Source organism: Amphibalanus amphitrite, unplaced genomic scaffold (assembly GCF_019059575.1).
Source record: "Amphibalanus amphitrite isolate SeventyFive unplaced genomic scaffold, NRLGWU_Aamphi_draft 000011F_arrow, whole genome shotgun sequence".
NCBI classification, from domain to species: domain Eukaryota; kingdom Metazoa; phylum Arthropoda; class Thecostraca; order Balanomorpha; family Balanidae; genus Amphibalanus; species Amphibalanus amphitrite.
In genome coordinates this window covers 1,357,111-1,378,054 of record NW_024881507.1, presented here as the reverse complement: position 1 = coordinate 1,378,054, position 20,944 = coordinate 1,357,111, and the positions used below count along the sequence as shown (strand labels likewise).

Genomic DNA, 20,944 nt, shown 5'->3' with positions numbered 1-20,944 from the left:
GGAAGGCGGCCGGCACGTTCCGCCTGCTGCAGATCTCCAACACGCAGGACAAGCACCGCGACCTGCAGCAGCGCATCAACCGCGGCGTGGTCATCTGGGAGCGGCTGAAACAGCGGCTCGGCCGCGACACTTCTCACGAGAAACTGCTCGACGCCATTCAAAAGGCGATCGCGCGCAGCACCAAGGGCGTGCTGGGCTCCATCGACCCCTGGGAGAATGTGCGTGAGCGTGGAGCTTCGCTGAGGAAAGAGCGAAGAAGCACGCGCTCGCCGAGTCAGGTGCCGACCGATGTACCGGATAATCGGAGCTCCAGGAGGTCTGAATCAGGTGCTTCGTCTGGCACATCGAAAGACAGGCACGCTCCCGGCCGGCAGTCGGGCACCCAAAGCTAAATTGTGAGAAAATTTATCTCGTTTGTGTCATGTTGTGCTTTGTTGTTTGGCTATGATTAACTCGCAAAAACGGCAAATAAATATAACGGAGTGTGACGTCTTTAGTGAAGGCTTGGTTTGGATGCACAAATGTCGCTTGCAATAGCAATGAATGGTGTTGACTGTTGCCATTTAGGTATGGCCAGAGTTTAGCGTCATACTATGAGAAAATAAATAACCGAAGGTTTGTTTTCAATAGTTAAAACACTATTCGTTAGAATTGTGTTTTTCTATTGAAAACAAATCTGAGTTCCCTGACAATTTTGCAAAAGCTGCCTGAGATCATGGTTCAGCTTTGCCTAATTTCATCATAATAGGTACCTAAATATTTTTCGGTTACCGGACCTATGACAAGTCATTAGCACAAAGATAGTGGATTTATATTTTTTGAGTGTTTATCATGGAACCGGTGCCGACGATATCTATTTCTTGATCTATGCAGTGTGTGATCGCGAACTTCAGTCTTCAGCTTCGGCTCTCCCGTTCGTCGGGTGAAAACTGGCCAAAGCCGGTTAGGTACTACTTATCATTGTCACATCATAATCTTAAGCTTTTGAAGATAAGGGGCTTAGAAAGATGGTTAGAACGTGCCATATACTGAGATATTGGTTTACAATTTATGTTTTATGTTTATTTTTTATGACATTTACAGACCAAAACAATTTAGTACTGTTGTACTACCATCGCTGTGTACAGGCGTTGTCAAATATGGCGTCAAAGCGACAAAAGCTGCTTACGTCTTGTATTCTCGTTTTGTTTTGCTTTAATTTTTGCCTATTATGAGGGTCTGTGATTATAATTAATTTCTAAATTGAAATTTTAAGCGGCTGTTGGCTTGTACGGATATCATTATTGATGTTTTGACCGTAAGCTTTAATTTGGCCAAAAGCTGTGACTACCGAGATCCGGTCCTGCTTCGGAGCTTGAACTTTGAATAACAATAAGGATGAACTTGAAATTGACCTTTTTGCTAGGCTTTTTTGTTGTAGGGCTCACATCTGATCTGGCATCCAAGCATCTGTTAAGCATACTACTTTGAAATTTTTTAGGTTTTATAAATGTGGCACAGTATTTTGGTAATGGGTGCTTGGTTACATCTTCTCTATTGCCTGTGCACCAAATTTAGTCCAAGTACGAATATATTTTTGCACTGCACCAGTGTTTCTATGTTGCTCCAAAATCTAGATTTGTATAGTGTGGTGTGGTCAATAATGTGAGGTTTGTGCAGAAGGCGCTGGCCCCACCATCGTGTTCCACTTAACTGCTGCTGCCAAAGGCCTACCACTGCTGACAATGTAATGATTGCCACTCTGAGAGTCAGCTGACCATTTATTGTGTTTCAGTAGCTCTGGGATTAGCTGTCAGGATGAGCGTCTCCAGTGAGTCTGGCTCTGAACTGGTGACGACTCCGTCCACTCCGGGTCCTACTACTGATCCACTCTCCCAGCTGCTCTCTTCGCCTCCGACCAAGCGAGTCCGCCTGGATTCTGAGGCTGACGAGTTGTCTGACCCCATCACACCCACTGCAGGTGAATATCGAGTTCCTGAGTCCATGGGAGTGGTTGAGTCTATCTCGCGGATCAGGCTGGTATTTGCCTGAAAACAAAGTATGAGGAAACTCAGATTGGAATTTTCATCCTTGAATGAAAAATCAGTAGTAGGGAATGTACTACTCCGAAATCTATGTGATGTGTCTCTGACTGCCATGGATATGACCAGAATGGTATTTTCTGTTTTCCTTTGTGGAAACAGGAAAGCACAGAATACTATCGTCTTTTTGTGGTTACTGGCTCGAGTGGCAGCCTCCAATTAATCGATGGGCATTGGGCACTGTCCATAAATCTCAAATGCATTACCTACGTCATTAAATCAGGATAGCCGCTCTGTGGTTTGTTCGGCTGCGCCGTCCGTGCTGCACGGCTCCGCTGACTTTGTGCCGGTGTGCGGCTCCACAGACTCGGAGATCCAGCTGCCGCGGCCGTCCGAGTCCTCCTCCCAGGAGGAGTCAGCGGAACAAGGGCGCTCCCGGCAGGAGCTCGAGGAGGAGGAGCGCGAGAAGATGCAGTGAGTGGGACTGGGAGATTGTTTATGGATTTTTATTTTCATTTCATGCGTGTCATTTTTGCAATTATGCTTTGAAACGCAAGGTCAAGAGTATCGACATTTATGCATTTCACTTCGAAAAATATCATAACCTCTATGAAGGTAATTTAATTTTACAACTGCTTCAATAGACAATAACTTCCCCAAACTGTCCTCAGTTTTGCGACCGAACCCCGATGACAATACGCTGACGAGACAATGTGTAGAAAATGAGGAAATCTGACCCAAAAAGGTTTTGTGGAGTAAAGCATGTATGCATGGTTGAATACTGCACACAGTGTCACCGAGTGCTTAATTGCCTGTGAAATATCGTGCTCCACTGATGCCCCGCCCCCTCCGTCTCCGTCAGGGTGCTAGTGTCGTACTTCACCGAGGAGCAGCTGGACCGGTACGAAATGTACCGGCGCGCCGCCTTCCCAAAGGCCGCCATCAAACGGGTGAGTGTCGGCGCGCACTGACGGTCCAAACTCACTGATGAAATGATGATGGCTGTTCGCGAACGGAGACTTCTTACCCTCACGTAGAGTGTCTCGTTTTACGTATTGCTTCCTCTTCTTGAGGACTTTTCACTTTGTAAGTGTTCGTCTGGCTGGATAGTCAAATGACTTTGAATAACGCAACCGATTCGGTTGCGCCTGTTTGAGCACGCGTGTTTGAACGCCGCGAAGGATATCAATTGCTAATTGTAGGCGTATTTTCCCAATAAATGCCGTGATGGTTCGGATCGGGCTTTAACTATTGCCCGCCCGGACCCAGTCGCCTCATGTCTCCGTATCCCAAAGATAACCTGACCGCGCACTGACCGTGCCGACCTCCTCACTTGCAGCTGATGCAGACGCTGACTACCTGCTCCGTCTCCCAGAACGCCGTCATCGCCATGTCCGGCATCGCCAAGGTGTTTGTCGGAGAGGTCATGGAAGAAGGTAGGTGCGGGCTGCTCGGGGAAGGGCAGAGTCGGTGACGCTCAATGATAGCCAGTGTCCCGAATTTCGCTGTTTAGAGGCAATGATAATTCTATTTAGTATATATGAATGAATCTTGTCTTCAGTTTTCAGGAAGGTTTCCGATGATCAGAACTCGGAAGTACTAAAATTGCAATAACTGACCTGTTCGCCACTCGCCCTCAGCTCTGGACGTTAAGGACGAGACGGATGACGCGGGCCCCGTGCAGCCGCGCCACCTGCGCGAGGCGGTGCGCCGCCTGCGCCGCAAGCCGGGCACCTTTATCCCGTCGATGAAACAGCGCCGCCCCGTGTTCAGGTTATGAAGCTCCGCCGACGCCGTAGCCGCTAGAGACCGCTGGTGTCGCTCGCTGCGCTTTGTACTGCCAGACGCTTTATATCCTGCGTTCGGACGTGCCTTAACTAGTTCGTGAGGAATTTCCACGCCGAGGAATTCCTCACGAAAACGGCCGTTCGGGCATGCCGTTTCGAGGATCCCGCGGGATTCCTCGCGTTCTGCGATGCCCGAACGGCTGTTTCCGTGAGGGAGTCCTCAGCGTGGAAATTACACGCGAAAAACGGCACGACCGAACACAGGGATAGATTCGCTGATGGGATGCTGACGGGACGGAGAGTTGCATAACTTCTGTTTGTGATGGTGACAACCCCAGAGAGTGGGCTTGCTTTGTGGGGTCATATCGCACGACTTTAGTACAAGATAAACTTCGATAAGTGATCCGCCCCAGCAGTTCATCGTGTGTATCTCACAACTCATCGTTCACGGGCCCGCCCGAAATCATGTCAGATTGTATATTTGTGAATTGACCAATAGGTAAGGAGTTTAGAGCCCTCTTTATGTAACATGTCTATTGCACCAATACATCATGTCTCATAACGTCATCTCATGCGTGGTTAGTTTGCTTTTCTAGACGCGAGCGAACTGCGCATGTGGATATTGCACCATATTGACCATCTGTAGCCACATTGGCACGGCTAGGTGGCCAGTCATTTGGTTCAAAGTGGCCGCTCAGTGCCCGGCTATTTCCACCTTCCGGGTGGCGTATTCGACTCGCAAGCCTGCAGGCTTGCAACGGCCCTCGGCGCGTCAGATTTGGCGTTTAGACGGTCCATTCACCAATCGTTGGCTCATGGCTGTGGATTCAGATTATTGATCGCTTTTGTGAATATTTTATAGATAGTTGCTAACCTACTTTCGATTTTTTCCAGTTTTCCAGCCTGTCCCTCTCGTGTCGTATCCCCTGTTCATGTCGCCCTCATTGTCATATACCTACCTGATGGGTGATGTTCATGTTGTCTCGTGTTCGACCACCGGGCCACCCTCCCCTCTCTCCCTCCCCTCTCCCTACCCTCACCTACCCCGCTCCTCTGTCCAGGTTTGACGACTCTCCGCCCCCTCCGTCCGCCGTGGAGAAGGTGCTCGGCATCATCTACCGTAACCGCGGCCAAGGGCGGCGCTGGGAGTAACCACCGCTGAGAAACCCGGGTTCTGAGAACCCGTTCGACGGGTGCGCGAGCGAAGAGTTTTAATTGAATGGCTGGATATGCCGCAAGATCCTACAATGAGTGAGTACCTCTGTGGCCTGTTCTGACCTAAACAACCCACCTGTTGGTCCCTGCGAACTCCGTGATCACCTGAGTCGTGACACCTGACGTCCATCTCGCCTTCCTGCATCCTGCCGTGACGTCCAGCGACTAAGCGGTTCGTCTTTCACCGAACAATGCCGTGAAGTGAGCCGTGTCCGTGTGGAAGCGATCCGTCCCGATCCCGCCGAGTGGTCCAGTTGGGCGCGCCTATTACCCGTCGTAAGGACGGTCAGGTGCAGGTGACAGTGGGAGACTCTGCCGGGCCGGGTGGTCGCCGTTTATTGTCTTTTGATGCCGTCACAGCTGTTGGCGTGTATCACAGACCGACCACTTGTGAGTTAGGGGGCATTGTCACCGACTGGCGATCTCGGTATTGCGTTTATAATCAGTGGTTGCCCACCGCGGTCCTGAATATATTCTGCATTTATCGTTTCCTTTCCTTTCACAGTTTTCCTTTGAAAGTTAGGCTCAACTTTATGGGTAGAACCCCTGCATCGAATGGAACCAGGGTACACCGAGTTTTGAGAAATCGCACTATTTTAAATTTAATCGTCCTTAGTTATCTTGCACCGAATCAAAGGTGTTAAAGACCCCATGAATAACTCGTATAGTTCAAGTTTCGTTTGCTAGTGGTTCGACACGAAGTGCAGCGTTACCTTGACATTTGGTGATGCCGGTGCAAACAGAGCACTGCCAGTGGCGGCAAACGGTGTGCCCCAGCACCCCAGCCCCGCCTTTGCCCCCCTTCCCGTCCCCCGGCGCATATATTGAACCGCTGACATGAGCCGGTTCGGTGCGGTTCTATGCGGGTCACGCCGGTGCGTGTCGGTTGTTCCCCGCTGTCGGTCGGTTCCGGTGGGGGGGGGGGGGGGAGGGGCGGACTGTGATTGACGACCCGCTACATAAGCTGTGGAGCTTAGTGACTGGACGTCAGATACGCCTGATGGCCCCAGAGCGATGTGAACGTGAGCCTCCGTAGTTCGATTTCCCGAGTCGTCTCACCTAGGGCATCCGCTTGGTGTCCGTTCAGTGACATTTCTGGCCGGTGTCTGTTGCTACTCTGAGTCCACCGCGTGGTTGGCTCTACCCTCCCCCGTTCCCCGAAAGGGCACGTCTACCGCTCCCCCGGTCGGTTTTCGGGGGTATCGTTGGGCCTCTGCAGGGCCAGTTCTGTATGGGTAGGTGGGTCGTTGGGTCGCTTTGTCCGATCCATGTCGTTGTGCGGTTGGATGTGGCTAGTGATTATAACGAACCCAACCGGTCACCGCTCCGACTAACTCTGGCATTCCCAGTCGCGGCAGCTACCACGAGACAACATATTTACCCCTGTGTAAATCTTTTCAGAATCCGTACTCTCGAGAGGCTGGCATAAGATGGGCGTGACTTCCATTCGGCGAAGGCCGTGGACCTTGTATTGCTTAGATTATGGATGACCTGAGATATGCAAATTGTCAGTGCACGTCGTACGACCGTCATTTGAGTTTACCCAGAGCTTTATACTATACCTAGAATGAACCCTAGCCAGTGCGATGGATTGACCGCCCTGACCCGTCTTCCCATACAGTTGAAAGGTTCTTGGAATATTGAGCAAGCAAGTCAGCGTGCAACATTCCTACTTGCATGAGTTACTTATTACAATATTGCCCTATGATAAATATTGCATTAAGTATCATTATAATTTTGATAGTTGTAAGTTGATGTTCCTTATTCGTAAATGCTCGTAATTAATAAGACATTTGATTGATGCTCAGCCCAGCGGAATTCCCCAAAATGTGCAGGATGATCCCTGTCGCACGACAGCTCTAAAGTCATTCGTTGCCGTGTAATCGACTCAATCTTGAAGTTTCGACAGCAAGCGTCTACGGCGGTCTTCAAAGCGTCTCAAGTTCTTGCGGTCATCCGCCGGTCCTTCGCCTTTTTAGATGAATTTACCCTGCCTCTTCTGTTCAAATCTCTCGTGCGGCCTCACCTGGAGTTCAGCAGTCTTGTTTGGGGTCCGTTCAATAGAGCTGATCAGAAGGCAGTCGAAAGGGTTCAAAGAAGAGCCACCCGGTTAGTGGTGAGCATCCGCCACCTTCCATATCCTGAAAGGCTGAAGAGACTGAAGCTCCCGTCACTGTACTATCGGCGTAGACGCATGGATATGATTCACGCATACAAGATGCTGCACGGCCACGTTGATACTGATCCTTCAGAGCTTCTGGCAACGAATCCTGAAAGGCGAACTCGGGGTCACACACTTAAACTACGGAAGCCTCGGGCAACCTGCCGTGCCAGACTGAATTCATTTTCTGTGCGGTGTATTAACGATTGGAACGGGCTTCCAGCAGAAATTGTACATTCGCCCTCAGTCAAACGTCTTTAAGAACAGGCTGGATGCACACTGGGAGTCGATCTGGTACTCCACTCCTGTAACAGACTGAGTACTAAGTGAAGTTATGGAAATCGGCGAGAACGGGCCCTACAGGACATCGTGCCTCTTGCCCCGATAACACGAAGATGAAGATGAAGATGAAGATGAATTGCCTCACTGCAGACTACACTTAACACCCTGAATTACAATCTACATAGTCTTGGTCTAGTGATAGTCTCTAAGCCCACTGTCCAGGGTATGAAGCAGCTCTCGATCTTTAAATGCTAATTGCTAAGACGCGAAACGACTCGTCCGAGCTCGAGCAAGCAACGGCAGTAAAACAACATCCCGCCGTAGTCGATGCTCTCGGGATGCACCAGTCAGGACATATGAGGTTTAAGTCCGGTTATATCCAGACCCTACTGGATGAAACCGGTTCCATGGCACGGTAAGCACAGCTCCGTTTGCCCGTGAGAGAGACAGATGCTGCAGGCAGCTGACTGCTGAGCTGAGGTCAGCGTAGTTTGAATGCCTCGGGTCGTAATTGACCCTTCCTCAGTGATAAGAGTCACGGTACGGGGTGAGACGAGTCTGAGCCCAGCCACAGACGGGAGAACGCGGGCGAATGATTGCCGTAGGACTGGAAGCCTTATATTCCTGCTACTGGAATATTTTTAGATCCGTCCTCATTCGGGCCTTTGAAACATCATTTAACCAGATCGCCGTTGCGAGTGGACTTCTTTCCAAAATGTAGTTCACAAATCACAATGTCTACCCTCAATATACCCTGATGTCTACCTACCAAGATTCACATCCAGAGACTCGACCCTCTCACTCACTGCGAACTTTGTGTGAAGGCCCCAGCACTCAAGTTCCTTTGTAAATACCGCTGATAGCGCCTGTAAACAACACACCCACCCGTACCGTTGTCATGACGATTTGGCGCCCGGCTGCCCGACTGTTATGGGAGGCGTGCCCGGCTCGGCTGGTGCTGTCACCTGCCACTGACGGACGGGCTGGGCGTCAGCGTATGATGTATGTATAATGTATGCGATGTATAATGTATGTGATGTATAATTATGTATAATGTATGTGACCTAGTGTGTAGTGTCCAATGTGGTTGGTTCGCGTCTGACTGTCGATTAGCATATTTTGTGGAATGTGGATACTGGATATACATTATACACTGAGTGCAGTGTGAGCTCGTCGGCGTTCGTGTGCCCCCAACATTTTACATTAGGTTCTTAAAACCTCTGCGTCAGCTCTGCTGGGGAGAACTAGTTAAAGGCTTTGGTCAATTTGAAACGCCTTGCCTGAGGAGGTTCATCGTGGTGTAGACAAATGCCTCAGTGAAGCTCTTTTGTTGCACCTCGGTATTAGCCCCGTTTACATAGGGATTGTTGCAAGCTTATAGCTCCGCCCGTTATGTTGCAAAAGATGCCAATGATGCTTTACAATTAACAAAATATCCCCTCTAAATATACAAACATCACTGCTTCGAAATTATCGCAAAATGAATGAGCTAGAGCCTCGTCAAAAATGCTATGTAAACGCGACTATTGATGGATAATTCTGAAGACTCTGTGAGCCTTCAAGACACAATGGGCTCCTGCCTCCTGTTCCCTAGTTATCAGCTGCTGCCATCCAGTATCCGTCACCGGCACCAGCGGAGTCCGACTCCGTGTCCGTCCAGGGTCCAGTGTCCGCCAGGGACTTAACTCGTGTCCGTTCATTGTCCACCGCTAGCATCACGTCAGTGATACCAACCTCGACTGTCCATTTTTCGTCCAGCCCACTGTCCAGTTTTTTCGAAAGTCACTGTCACACTTTAAGTACGAAGCGACGTCTCTCCATCGTCGTCGATTCGTATCTCGCTTCTTTAGCTCGTTCCCCCAACGCCTGTGTCTCGTAACTAGCGCAGCGTGTAAATGGGCACTGGGCAGTGGACTGTATGAGCCGCTGTCCGACACTGGCTCCTGATACGTGCATGTCTGACGAGACCCGACGGCTCGTTAGACGGCTGCCTAGGCTGTGTCGCCTGACACACGTTCCATTAGGTCATCGTCCGCACGGCTTGGTTGTGGGATGTGGCGTTTGACTTCAAATGCATATGGTAAGCGCTAACAACTGATAATTGGCAAATATAATGCGCATCCTCGTACTCTTGAGCTATGTATTTGATTAGGCCTTGGCTCACAAGTCATCACAACAGGCTTGAGGCTAGACCAGGGCTGCGGAGTCGATGGATTTTCGGCGACTCCTACTCCGACTCCGACTCCGGCTTTCAAAAACCAGCTCCGACTCCGACTCTGACTCCGGGCAGAATTGTCGACTCCGACCGACTCCAACTCCCGACTCCGACTCCGCAGACCTAGCAGGGCTGCGGAGTCGACAGATTTTCGGTGACTCCGACTCCGACTCCGGCTCGGGTTTCTAAAATCGACTCCGACTCCGACTCCGACTCCGGTCACAACTGTCGACTCCGACCGACTCCGACTCCGACTCCGACTCCGACTCCGCAGCCCTGGGCTAGACAAACTGCGGACGGTTCCTGGCTCACAGAATTTCTGTCCATCAACTTCCAGCAGGCAATCATATCATTAAACATTTAACAGTCTCAAATTTAAATCTTCCAAAACTCAAAAGCATAGATCACAAAACGCCGGTCCTTCCCGGATCCGCGATTGGCTCAGGGGCCGCTGCCGCCTGGCGCAGCCGCCCGGCTGTATAGACTGTGCCGCAGCGCTCCGTCGCCTCGCCGGGTAGGCTGTGCCGCAGCACACCGGTGTGTTATACCGGGAGGCGGGCGGAGCGGCATGGCCGGCTCTGGTTCACGGTATGAGAGGACGGTTTTACTATACTTGGTTAGTTTTACCGCAAAGTTTGTCTACTAATTTATTTCATCTCTGACCAGAAGTTACTTCACAGACATCGACCGATCATCGACAACGCGCCTGTAACCTATTCAGCTAGTTGGGTGACTGGGTCTGCCCTCAGTCCCGCCCACTTACTTTGGGCCCGTTCAACCGTCGTAACAATTTTAGTGTTTTTCTGAGGACAACTCCGTCATCCGTGGCCCTCATAATTTTAACGGTAATTACATGCGGTAGCGATTTTATCTTTTCAGCCCGTTCCACTTGCTTGGCAAACTGCGCCCTGACCGATTTCTATCTATATATGCTATAGAGAAATGCTGGGGCACTGGGTTCACAGCCAGTGTTCCATGACTTATGCCCCATAAACGTCTGTTAAATTCCTCTTTCCACTGACATGAATCAGAGGAGCAGAACAAGCCATTCAATGTCGTCCGTCAGCTGGAGTCAATAAAATGAAATAGGCCCAGGGTGCAGCGAGGACGATGTGAAAATCCTGCAGGCTTGAGCAGATAAATGCATCGATCATTTCGAAAGAAATTTTGTTACGTAGGACGGGCTGGGGTGGGTAATCATTGGCCGTGAAATGATTTCTGGCAAGAAATTAGTGGTCACAATGTCGATGCACAATCAGTTATGCGGCCCCGCAGCGATGAAAATTGTAATACTTTAAAATAATACATTTTTACCGTTCTTTACATTCTCGTTTGGCGTATTTTAATGATGCGTGACAATTCCTTTATAACTAGCGTTATCTTATGTTAACTTCTGTAACGTTTCCCCGCTCCCTTTACCTCAATCTCTCGTTGTCACCGTTGGCTGTTGATCGGCCTCCCATCTCTCGTGGCTGCGTCCTTGAAGTAGGTACATCTACGCCCTATTGGTATGTACATACTTCGCAGCCCGAGAGACAGGTGACGGACGGAGGAAGAGGATGAGGAAATTGTCACCTACGCTACTATTGACACACGAACCAGTCCCTGGAGGTGGCGGGGTGGTTGGTGGGGATTCGACGCTGTCAGGATGGATGTCCGTCAAGACAGCCCATATTCAGCCCAGATTCAGCCCGGATTCAGCCCAGATTCGGGACACCTCTGATCAAGCTGAAACTCGCACACAATGTAGGCCATGACATGCCCAATCCACAGTCAAAGTCATTCGGTGGCACTCCCAGCCGTTTGACCTACAGAGGTCAGCAAAGGTCACGTGGCCAAAATTTGCACAGCAGATTGTGGCCCACCCAGTAGAGCTAGAGCGCTAACAATGGCACCAATCGACTTGCCAGCATCTAATCTTACTTTCCCAACACCCATTTGACCTCTCAAGGTCATGCGATGACCTAAGGTCATTTGTGGGCTATGTCGAAATTACACTTGCACAGCAGTTTTCGAGTAGATGGATTGACCGAATTCCAAATCAAAGCACATCATCGGGTAGCCCATAGGCCGTAGTAACTTTCTTTGAAAACCGCTTTTCGATATGTGACCCCGTTTGACCTCGGCAGGTCAAAATGTGCAAATAAACGACACTCAATACGTCGCAGCCCGGATTCAGCCCAGATTCGGGACACCTCCGATCAAGCTGAAACTCGCACACAATGTAGGCCATGACATGCCCAATCCACAGTCCAAGTCATTCGGTGGCACTCCCAGCCGTTTGACCTACAGAGGTCAGCAAAGGTCACGTGGCCCAAATTTGCACAGCAGATTGTGGCCCACCCAGTAGAGCTAAAGCGCTAAAAATGGCACCAATCGACTCGCCACCATCTAATCTTACTTTCCCAACACTCATTTGACCTCTCAAGGTCATGCGATGACCTAAGGTCATTTGTGGGCTGTGTCGAAATTACACTTGCACATCAGTTTTCGAGTAGATGGATTGACCGAATTCCAAATCAAGGCACATCATCGGGTAGTTACTACGGGCCCATAGCCCGTAGTAACTTTCCTTGAAAACTGCTTTTCGATATGTGACCCCGTTTGACCTCGGCAGGTCAAAATGTGCAAATAAACGACACTCAATACGTCGCAGCCCGGATTCAGCCCAGATTCGGGACACCTCCGATCAAGCTGAAACTCGCACACAATGTAGGCCATGACATGCCCAATCCACAGTCCAAGTCATTCGGTGGCACTCCCAGCCGTTTGACCTACAGAGGTCAGCAAAGGTCACGTGGCCAAAGTTTGCACAGCAGATTGTGGCCCACCCAGTAGAGCTAGAGCGCTAAAAATGGCACAAATCGACTTGCCAGCATCTAATCTTACTTTCCCAACACTCATATGACCTCTCAAGGTCATGCGATGACCTAAGGGTGGGCTATGTCGAAAATACACTTGCACAGCAGTTTTCGAGTAGATGGATTGACCGAATTCCAAATCAAAGCACATCATCGGTGGCACTCCCAGCCAACCTATGGGCTACCCGATGATGTGCTTTGATTTGGAATTCGGTCAATCCATCTACTCGAAAACTGCTGTGCAAGTGTAGGGGAAGTTGGGGCAATGCCGGAGTTGGGGCAAAGCCGAAATTCGAGATATTTCGAAAACCGTAAGACATGGATGCCACCTGTCAGTGATGCTCTGAAGCTTAAGTGACTACAATTATCGCATGTTTGTTACGAGTCGTCATTCGGAATACTTCGGCTGTGAGGGCGCCAAGAGCGTTTTCAAGGTACGCGTTCCTTGTACTACATGCGCCTTTGAAGCTCCATTTCTTACTCATTATGCTACCGTTTGTCTGGCCAATTCGGTCAAGTAATCTTCAGCATGTCTTTGCATAAGTGTGCTGCCTATTTGAAATTTATACGGCACGTTGAAAAGTTATGGGCCTGCAAATGAAAGTATGGCTGGCTGGGGTAATGCCGAAAACGTGCAATTACGCACGTTAAAGCACGCTACGTGGACTTTACTGCTGTAGAATAGCAACGCGAATTTTTAGTCACACAAATTACACTTTCAACCGACACAACGGCCTGTTACCTATAAGGAATTATTTACCTGGCATTTTCTTATTATATCACACAATTATAACTTCCAGTGTGCACCAAGCGTCCTCAAGCTCTTAAAACGCGTGTCAGCTTTGATAAATTCTGGATAAAGTTTGAGATAAAGCGGCAAAACATCAATGTCGGCATTCCCCGTAGATCATTTCTCCCATTTTCGGCTTTCCCCGCAGTCCGGGGCAACGCCGAAAAAGTCACTTCTTTGATATTTTTAGTTTGTGCGCTTAACGGTATGCGAATTCATCAAATGCGCCTGGTATGCTTGAAAGGCAAAAGACTGGCCTCTCGAATGACGCCAACAAGAATAGCTTATGTTGTCTACCTTGCGTGCTCAACGGGCGTCAGAAAAAAGTATTCGGCGTTCCCCCAACTTCCCCTATTTTCGACATAGCCCACAAATGACCTTAGGTCATCGCATGACCTTGAGAGGTCAAATGAGTGTTGGGAAAGTAAGATTAGATGCTTGCGAGTCGATTGGTGCCATTTTTAGCGCTCTAGCTCTACTGGGTGGGCCACAATCTGCTGTGCAAATTTGGGCCACGTGACTTTTGCTGACCTCTGTAGGTCAAACGGCTGGGAGTGCCACCGAATGACTTGGACTGTGGATTTGGCATGTCATGGCCTACATTGTGTGTGAGTTTCAGCTTGATTGGAGGTGTCCCGAATCTGGGCTGAATCCGGGCTGCGACGTATTGAGTGTCGTTTATTTGCACATTTTGACCTGCCGAGGTCAAACGGGGTCACATATCGAAAAGCGGTTTTAAAGGAAAGTTACTACGGGCTATGGGCTACCCGATGATGTGCTTTGACTTGGAATTCGGTCAATCCATCTACTCGAAAACTGCTGTGCAAGTGTATTTTCGACATAGCCCACAAATGACCTTAGGTCGTCGCATGACCTTGAGAAATCATATGAGTGTTGGGAAAATAAGATTAGATGCTGGCAAGTCGATTGGTGCCATTTTTAGCGCTCTAGCTCTACTGGGTGGGCCACAATCTGCTGTGCAAATTTGGGCCACGTGACCTTTGCTGACCTCTGTAGGTCAAACGGCTGGGAGTGCCACCGAATGACTTTGACTGTGGATTGGGCATGTCATGGCCTACATTGTGTGCGAGTTTCAGCTTGATCGGAGGTGTCCCGAATCTGGGCTGAATCCGGGCTGCGACGTATTGAGTGTCGTTTATTTGCACATTTTGACCTGCCGAGGTCAAACGGGGTCACATATCGAAAAGCGGTTTTCAAGGAAAGTTACTACGGGCTATGGGCTACCCGATGATGTGCCTTGATTTGGAATTCGGTCAATCCATCTACTCGAAAACTGCTGTGCAAGTGTAATTTCGACATAGCCCACAAATGACCTTAGGTCATCGCATGACCTTGAGAGGTCAAATGAGTGTTGGGAAAGTAAGATTAGATGGTGGCGAGTCGATTGGTGCCATTTTTAGCGCTCTAGCTCTACTGGGTGGGCCACAATCTGCTGTGCAAATTTGGGCCACGTGACCTTTGCTGACCTCTGTAGGTCAAACGGCTGGGAGTGCCACCGAATGACTTGGACTGTGGATTAAGCATGTCATGGCCTACATTGTGTGCGAGTTTCAGCTTGATCGGAGGTGTCCCGAATCTGGGCTGAATCCGGGCTGCGACGTATTGAGTGTCGTTTATTTGCACATTTTGACCTGCCGAGGTCAAACGGGGTCACATATCGAAAAGCGGTTTTCAAAGAAAGTTACTACGGCCTATGGGCCTATGATGTGCTTTGATTTGGAATTCGGTCAATCCATCTACTCGAAAACTGCTGTGCAAGTGTATTTTCGACATAGCCCACAAATGACCTTAGGTCATCGCATGACCTTGAGAGGTCATATGAGTGTTGGCAAAGTAAGAGTAGATGCTGGCGAGTCGATTGGTGCCATTTTTAGCGCTCTAGCTCTACTGGGTGGGCCACAATCTGCTGTGCAAATTTTGGCCACGTGACCTTTGCTGACCTCTGTAGGTCAAACGGCTGGGAGTGCCACCGAATGACTTTGACTGTGGATTGGGCATGTCATGGCCTACATTGTGTGCGAGTTGTAGCTTGATCAGAGGTGTCCCGAATCTGGGCTGAATCCGGGCTGCGACGTATTGAGTGTCGTTTATTTGCACATTTTGACCTGCCGAGGTCAAACGGGGTCACATATCGAAAAGCGGTTTTCATAGAAAGTTACTACGGCCTATGGGCTACCCGATGATGTGCTTTGATTTGGAATTCGGTCAATCCATCTACTCGAAAACTGCTGTGCAAGTGTATTTTCGACATAGCCCACAAATGACCTTAGGTCATCGCATGACCTTGAGAGGTCAAATGAGTGTTGGGAAAGTAAGATTAGATGCTGGCGAGTCGATCGGTGCCATTCTTAGCGCTCTAGCTCTACTGGGTGGGCCACAATCTGCTGTGCAAATTTTGGCCACGTGACATTTGCTGACCTCTGTAGGTCAATCGGCTGGGAGTGCCACCGAATGACTTGGCCTGTGGATTGGGCATGTCATGGCCTACATTGTGTGTGAGTTTCAGCTTGATCGGAGGTGTCCCGAATCTGGGCTGAATCCGGGCTGCGACGTATTGAGTGTCGTTTATTTGCACATTTTGACCTGCCGAGGTCAAACGGGGTCACATATCGAAAAGCGGTTTTTAAGGAAAGTTACTACGGGCTATGGGCTACCCGATGATGTGCTTTGATTTGGAATTCGGTCAATCCATCTACTCGAAAACTGCTGTGCAAGTGTACTTTCGACATAGCCCACAAATGACCTTAGGTCATCGCATGACCTTGAGAGGTCAAATGAGTAATGGGAAAGTAAGATTAGATGCTGGCGAGTCGATTGGCGCAATTTTTAGCGCTCTTACTCTACTGGGTGGGCCACAATCTGCTGTGCAAATTTTGGCCACGTGACCTTTGCTGACCTCTGTAGGTCAAACGGCTGGGAGTGCCACCGAATGACTTGGACTGTGGATTGGGCATGTCATGGCCTACATTGTGTGCGAGTTTCAGCTTGATCAGAGGTGTCCCGAATCTGGGCTGAATCCGGGCTGCGACGTATTGAGTGTCGTTTATTTGCACATTTTGACCTGCCGAGGTCAAACGGGTTCACATATCAAAAAGCGGTTTTCAAAGAAAGTTCTACGGCCTATGGGCTACCCGATGATGTGCTTTGATTTGGAATTCGGTCAATCCATCTACTCGAAAACTGCTGTGCAAGTGTATTTTCGACATAGCCCACAAATGACCTTAGGTCATCGCATGACCTTGAGAGGTCATATGAGTGTTGGGAAAGTAAGATTAGATGCTGGCGAGTCGATTGGTGCCATTTTTAGCGCTCTAGCTCTACTGGGTGGGCCACAATCTGCTGTGCAAATTTTGGCCACGTGACCTTTGCTGACCTCTGTAGGTCAATCGGCTGGGAGTGCCACCGAATGACTTGGACTGTGGATTGGGCATGTCATGGCCTACATTGTGTGCAAGTTTCAGCTTGATCGGAGGTGTCCCGAATCTGGGCTGAATCCGGGCTGCGACGTATTGAGTGTCGTTTATTTGCACATTTTGACCTGCCGAGGTCAAACGGGGTCACATATCGAAAAGCGGTTTTTAAGGAAAGTTACTACGGGCTATGGGCTACCCGATGATGTGCTTTGATTTGGAATTTGGTCAATCCATCTACTCGAAAACTGCTGTGCAAGTGTATTTTCGACATAGCCCACAAATGACCTTAGGTCATCGCATGACCTTGAGAGGTCAAATGAGTAATGGGAAAGTAAGATTCGATGCTGGCGAGTCGATTGGCGCAATTTTTAGCGCTCTTACTCTACTGGGTGGGCCACAATCTGCTGTGCAAATTTTGGCCACGTGACCTTTGCTGACCTCTGTAGGTCAAACGGCTGGGAGTGCCACCGAATGACTTGGACTGTGGATTGGGCATGTCATGGCCTACATTGTGTGCGAGTTTCAGCTTGATCAGAGGTGTCCCGAATCTGGGCTGAATCCGGGCTGCGACGTATTGAGTGTCGTTTATTTGCACATTTTGACCTGCCGAGGTCAAACGGGTTCACATATCAAAAAGCGGTTTTCAAAGAAAGTTCTACGGCCTATGGGCTACCCGATGATGTGCTTTGATTTGGAATTCGGTCAATCCATCTACTCGAAAACTGCTGTGCAAGTGTATTTTCGACATAGCCCACAAATGACCTTAGGTCATCGCATGACCTTGAGAGGTCATATGAGTGTTGGGAAAGTAAGATTAGATGCTGGCGAGTCGATTGGTGCCATTTTTAGCGCTCTAGCTCTACTGGGTGGGCCACAATCTGCTGTGCAAATTTTGGCCACGTGACCTTTGCTGACCTCTGTAGGTCAAACGGCTGGGAGTGCCACCGAATGACTTGGACTGTGGATTGGGCATGTCATGGCCTACATTGTGTGCAAGTTTCAGCTTGATCGGAGGTGTCCCGAATCTGGGCTGAATCCGGGCTGCGACGTATTGAGTGTCGTTTATTTGCACATTTTGACCTGCCGAGGTCAAACGGGGTCACATATCGAAAAGCAGCTTTCAAGGAAAGTTACTACGGCCTATGGGCTACCCGATGATGTGCTTTGATTTGGAATTCGGTCAATCCATCTACTCGAAAACTGCTGTGCAAGTGTATTTTCGACATAGCCCACAAATGACCTTAGGTCATCGCATGACCTTGAGAGGTCAAATGAGTAGTGGAAAAGTAAGATTAGATGCTGGCGAGTCGATTGGCGCAATTTTTAGCGCTCTTACTCTACTGGGTGGGCCACAATCTGCTGTGCAAATTTTGGCCACGTGACCTTTGCTGACCTCTGTAGGTCAAACGGCTGGGAGTGCCACCGAATGACTTTGACTGTGGATTGGGCATGTCATGGCCTACATTGTGTGCGAGTTTCAGCTTGATTGGAGGTGTCCCGAATCTGGGCTGAATCCGGGCTGCGACGTATTGAGTGTCGTTTATTTGCATATTTTGACCTGCCGAGGTCAAACGGGGTCACATATCGAAAAGCGGTTTTCAAAGAAAGTTACTACGGCCTATGGGCTACCCGATGATGTGCTTTGATTTGGAATTCGGTCAATCCATCTACTCGAAAACTGCTGTGCAAGTGTATTTTCGACATAGCCCACAAATGACCTTAGATCATCGCATGACCTTGAGAGGTCAAATGAGTAGTGGAAAAGTAAGATTAGATGCTGGCGAGTCGATTGGTGCAATTTTTAGCGCTCTAACTCTACTGGGTGGGCCACAATCTGCTGTGCAAATTTTGGCCACGTGACCTTTGCTGACCTCCGTAGGTCAAACGGCTGGGAGTGCCACCGAATGACTTTGACTGTGGATTGGGCATGTCATGGCCTACATTGTGTGCGAGTTTCAGCTTGATCAGAGGTGTCCCAAATCTGGGCTGAATCCGGGCTGAATCTGGGCTGAATATGGGCTGTCTTGATCAACATTCAGGATGGTTGGGGTAGCCAATGGCGCTAGCTGTCACGTCCGTCGCTCTCGGGGCGCGAGCGACGACTGGCGGGTAGCGCCGCGCACAACGCATGCGCGCCGTCGTGCCGTCAGCTGATAGTGCGTGAGCGAGCGTTACCTTTAACAATCATATAACTAGCGTTATCTTATGTTAACTTCTGAGTTCTGTAACGTTTCCCCGCTCCCTTTACCTCAATCTCTCGTTGTCACCGTTGGCTGTTGATCGGCCTCCCATCTCTCGTGGCTGCGTCCTTGAAGTAGGTACATCTACGCCAATTACACCCGATTACTGATTGTGAGACTGCATCGAAGGTGTCCAGTCCGTTCGAATGACCGACCTTGCGACGGGCAGTGCGAGGTTGTAAGCATGCAACACTGCAGCGAGGGTGTCCGACCCGGGCTGGCCGACCCTGCGCCGGGCATTGTGAAATTTACTGATTGTGAGACTGCATCGAAGGTGTCCAGTCTGTTTGAATGACTGACCTTGCGACGGGCTGTGCGAACTTGCAATCGTGCAACACTGCAGCGAGGGTGTCCGGCCCAGGACGAGCCGACCCTGCGCCGGGCAGCGTGAAAAGTACTGATTACGAGACTGCATCGAAGGTGTCCAGTCCGTCCGAATGACTGACCTTGCGACGGGCAGTGCGAGGTGGTAAGCATGCAACACTGCAGCGAGGGTGTCCGGCCCGGGCTGGCCGACCCTGCGCCGGGCAGTGTGAAATTTACTGATTGCGAGACTGCATCGAAGGTGTCCAGTCCGTTCGAATGACCGACCTTGCGACGGGCAGTGCGAGGTTATATGCATGCAACACTGCAGCGAGAGTGTCCGACCCGGGCTGGCCGACCCTGCGCCGGGCAGTTTGAAATGTACTGATTGTGAGACTGCATCGAAGGTGTCCAGTCCGTTCGAATGACCGACCTTGCGACGGGCAGTGTGAGATTGTAAGCATGCAACACTGCAGCGAGAGTGTCCGACCCGGGCTGGCCGACCCTGCGCCGGGCAGTGTGAAATTTACTTATTGCGAGACTGCATCAAAGGTGTCCAGTCCGTTCGAATGACCGACCTTGCGACGAGCAGTGCGAGGTTGTAAGCATGCAACACTGCAGCGAGGGTGTCCGACCCGGGCTGGCCGACCCTGCGCCGGGCAGTGTGAAATTTACTTATTGCGAGACTGCATCGAAGGTGTCCAGTCCGTTCGAATGACTGACCTTGCGACGGGCAGTGCGAGGTGGTAAGCATGCAACACTGCAGCGAGGGTGTCCGACCCGGGCTGGCCGACCCTGCGCCGGGCAGTGTGAAATTTACTGATTGCGAGACTGCATCGAAGGTGTCCAGTCCGTTCGAATGACTGACCTTGCGACGGGCAGTGCGAGGTTGTAAGCATGCAACACTGCAGCGAGGGTGTCCGACCCGGGCTGGCCGACCCTGCGCCGGGCAGTTTGAAATGCACTGATTGCGAGACTGCATCGAAGGTGTCCAGTCCGTTCGAAAGACCGACCTTGCGACGGGCAGTGCGAGGTTGTAAGCATGCAACACTGCAGCGAGGGTGTCCGGCCCGGGCTGGCCGACCCTGCGCCGGGCAGTTTGAAGTATACTGATTGCGAGACTGCATCGAAGGTGTCCAGTCCGTTTGAATGACTGACCTTGCGACGGGCAGTGCGAACTTGCAATCGTGCAACACTGCAGCGAGGGTGTCCGGCCCAGGACGAGCCGACCCTACGCCGGGCAGCGGGAAATGTACTGATTGTGAGACTGCATCGAAGGTGTCCAGTCCGTTCGAATGACCGACCTTGCAACGGGCAGTGCGAGGTTGTAAGCATGCAACACTGCAGCGAGGGTGTCCGGCCCGGGCTGGCCGACCCTGCGCCGGGCAGTTTGAAATGCACTGATTGCGAGACTGCATCGAAGGTGTCCAGTCCGTTTGAATGACTGACCTTGCGACGGGCAGTGCGAGATTGCAAGCATGCAACCCTGCAGCGAGGGTGTCCGGCGCGGGCTGGCCGGCACTGCGTCGGTCATTATGGGGCTGCGGTCATAGCCTAGTTGTGACATTAGGCGCCAGAACATACACAGTAGCATAGACCGAAGTCACAGTAGCGTGCCGCTGAGGCGACTGCGGA

The 20,944-nt window shown here is 50.4% G+C and overlaps 1 protein-coding gene across 4 annotated transcripts; it reads left to right on the top strand.

The window, feature by feature from the left end:
• Positions 1 to 1,138: 1,138 nt before the first annotated feature.
• Positions 1,139 to 5,512, top strand: LOC122382198 (transcription initiation factor TFIID subunit 11-like). 4 transcript variants are annotated; one of them, XM_043367215.1, is made up of 7 exons: positions 1,139 to 1,173; positions 1,778 to 1,960; positions 2,387 to 2,495; positions 2,884 to 2,971; positions 3,361 to 3,457; positions 3,662 to 3,794; positions 4,870 to 5,512. In XM_043367215.1, exons 1-7 carry the CDS (start codon positions 1,140 to 1,142, stop codon positions 4,958 to 4,960), a joined length of 735 nt encoding a protein of 244 aa, XP_043223150.1. In that variant the 5' UTR covers position 1,139; the 3' UTR covers positions 4,961 to 5,512. The 4 variants fall into 4 exon arrangements, with proteins under 4 accessions (XP_043223150.1, XP_043223159.1, XP_043223169.1 ...); XM_043367224.1 differs by having other exon boundaries at positions 1,156 to 1,297; XM_043367234.1 differs by having other exon boundaries at positions 1,173 to 1,216.
• Positions 5,513 to 20,944: the final 15,432 nt, after the last annotated feature.

What these genes read in the sequence shown, in the direction of transcription:
- LOC122382198 (XM_043367215.1), top strand. Translation starts at nt 1,140, where the DNA reads ATGGCGTCAAAGCGACAAAAGCTGCTTACGTCTT. An exon ending in ACAAAAGCTGCTTACGTCTT is followed by an intron (nt 1,174 to 1,777) that starts GTATTCTCGTTT and finishes GTGTTTCAGTAG; the next exon opens with CTCTGGGATTAGCTGTCAGG. An exon ending in CCCCATCACACCCACTGCAG is followed by an intron (nt 1,961 to 2,386) that starts GTGAATATCGAG and finishes GCGGCTCCACAG; the next exon opens with ACTCGGAGATCCAGCTGCCG.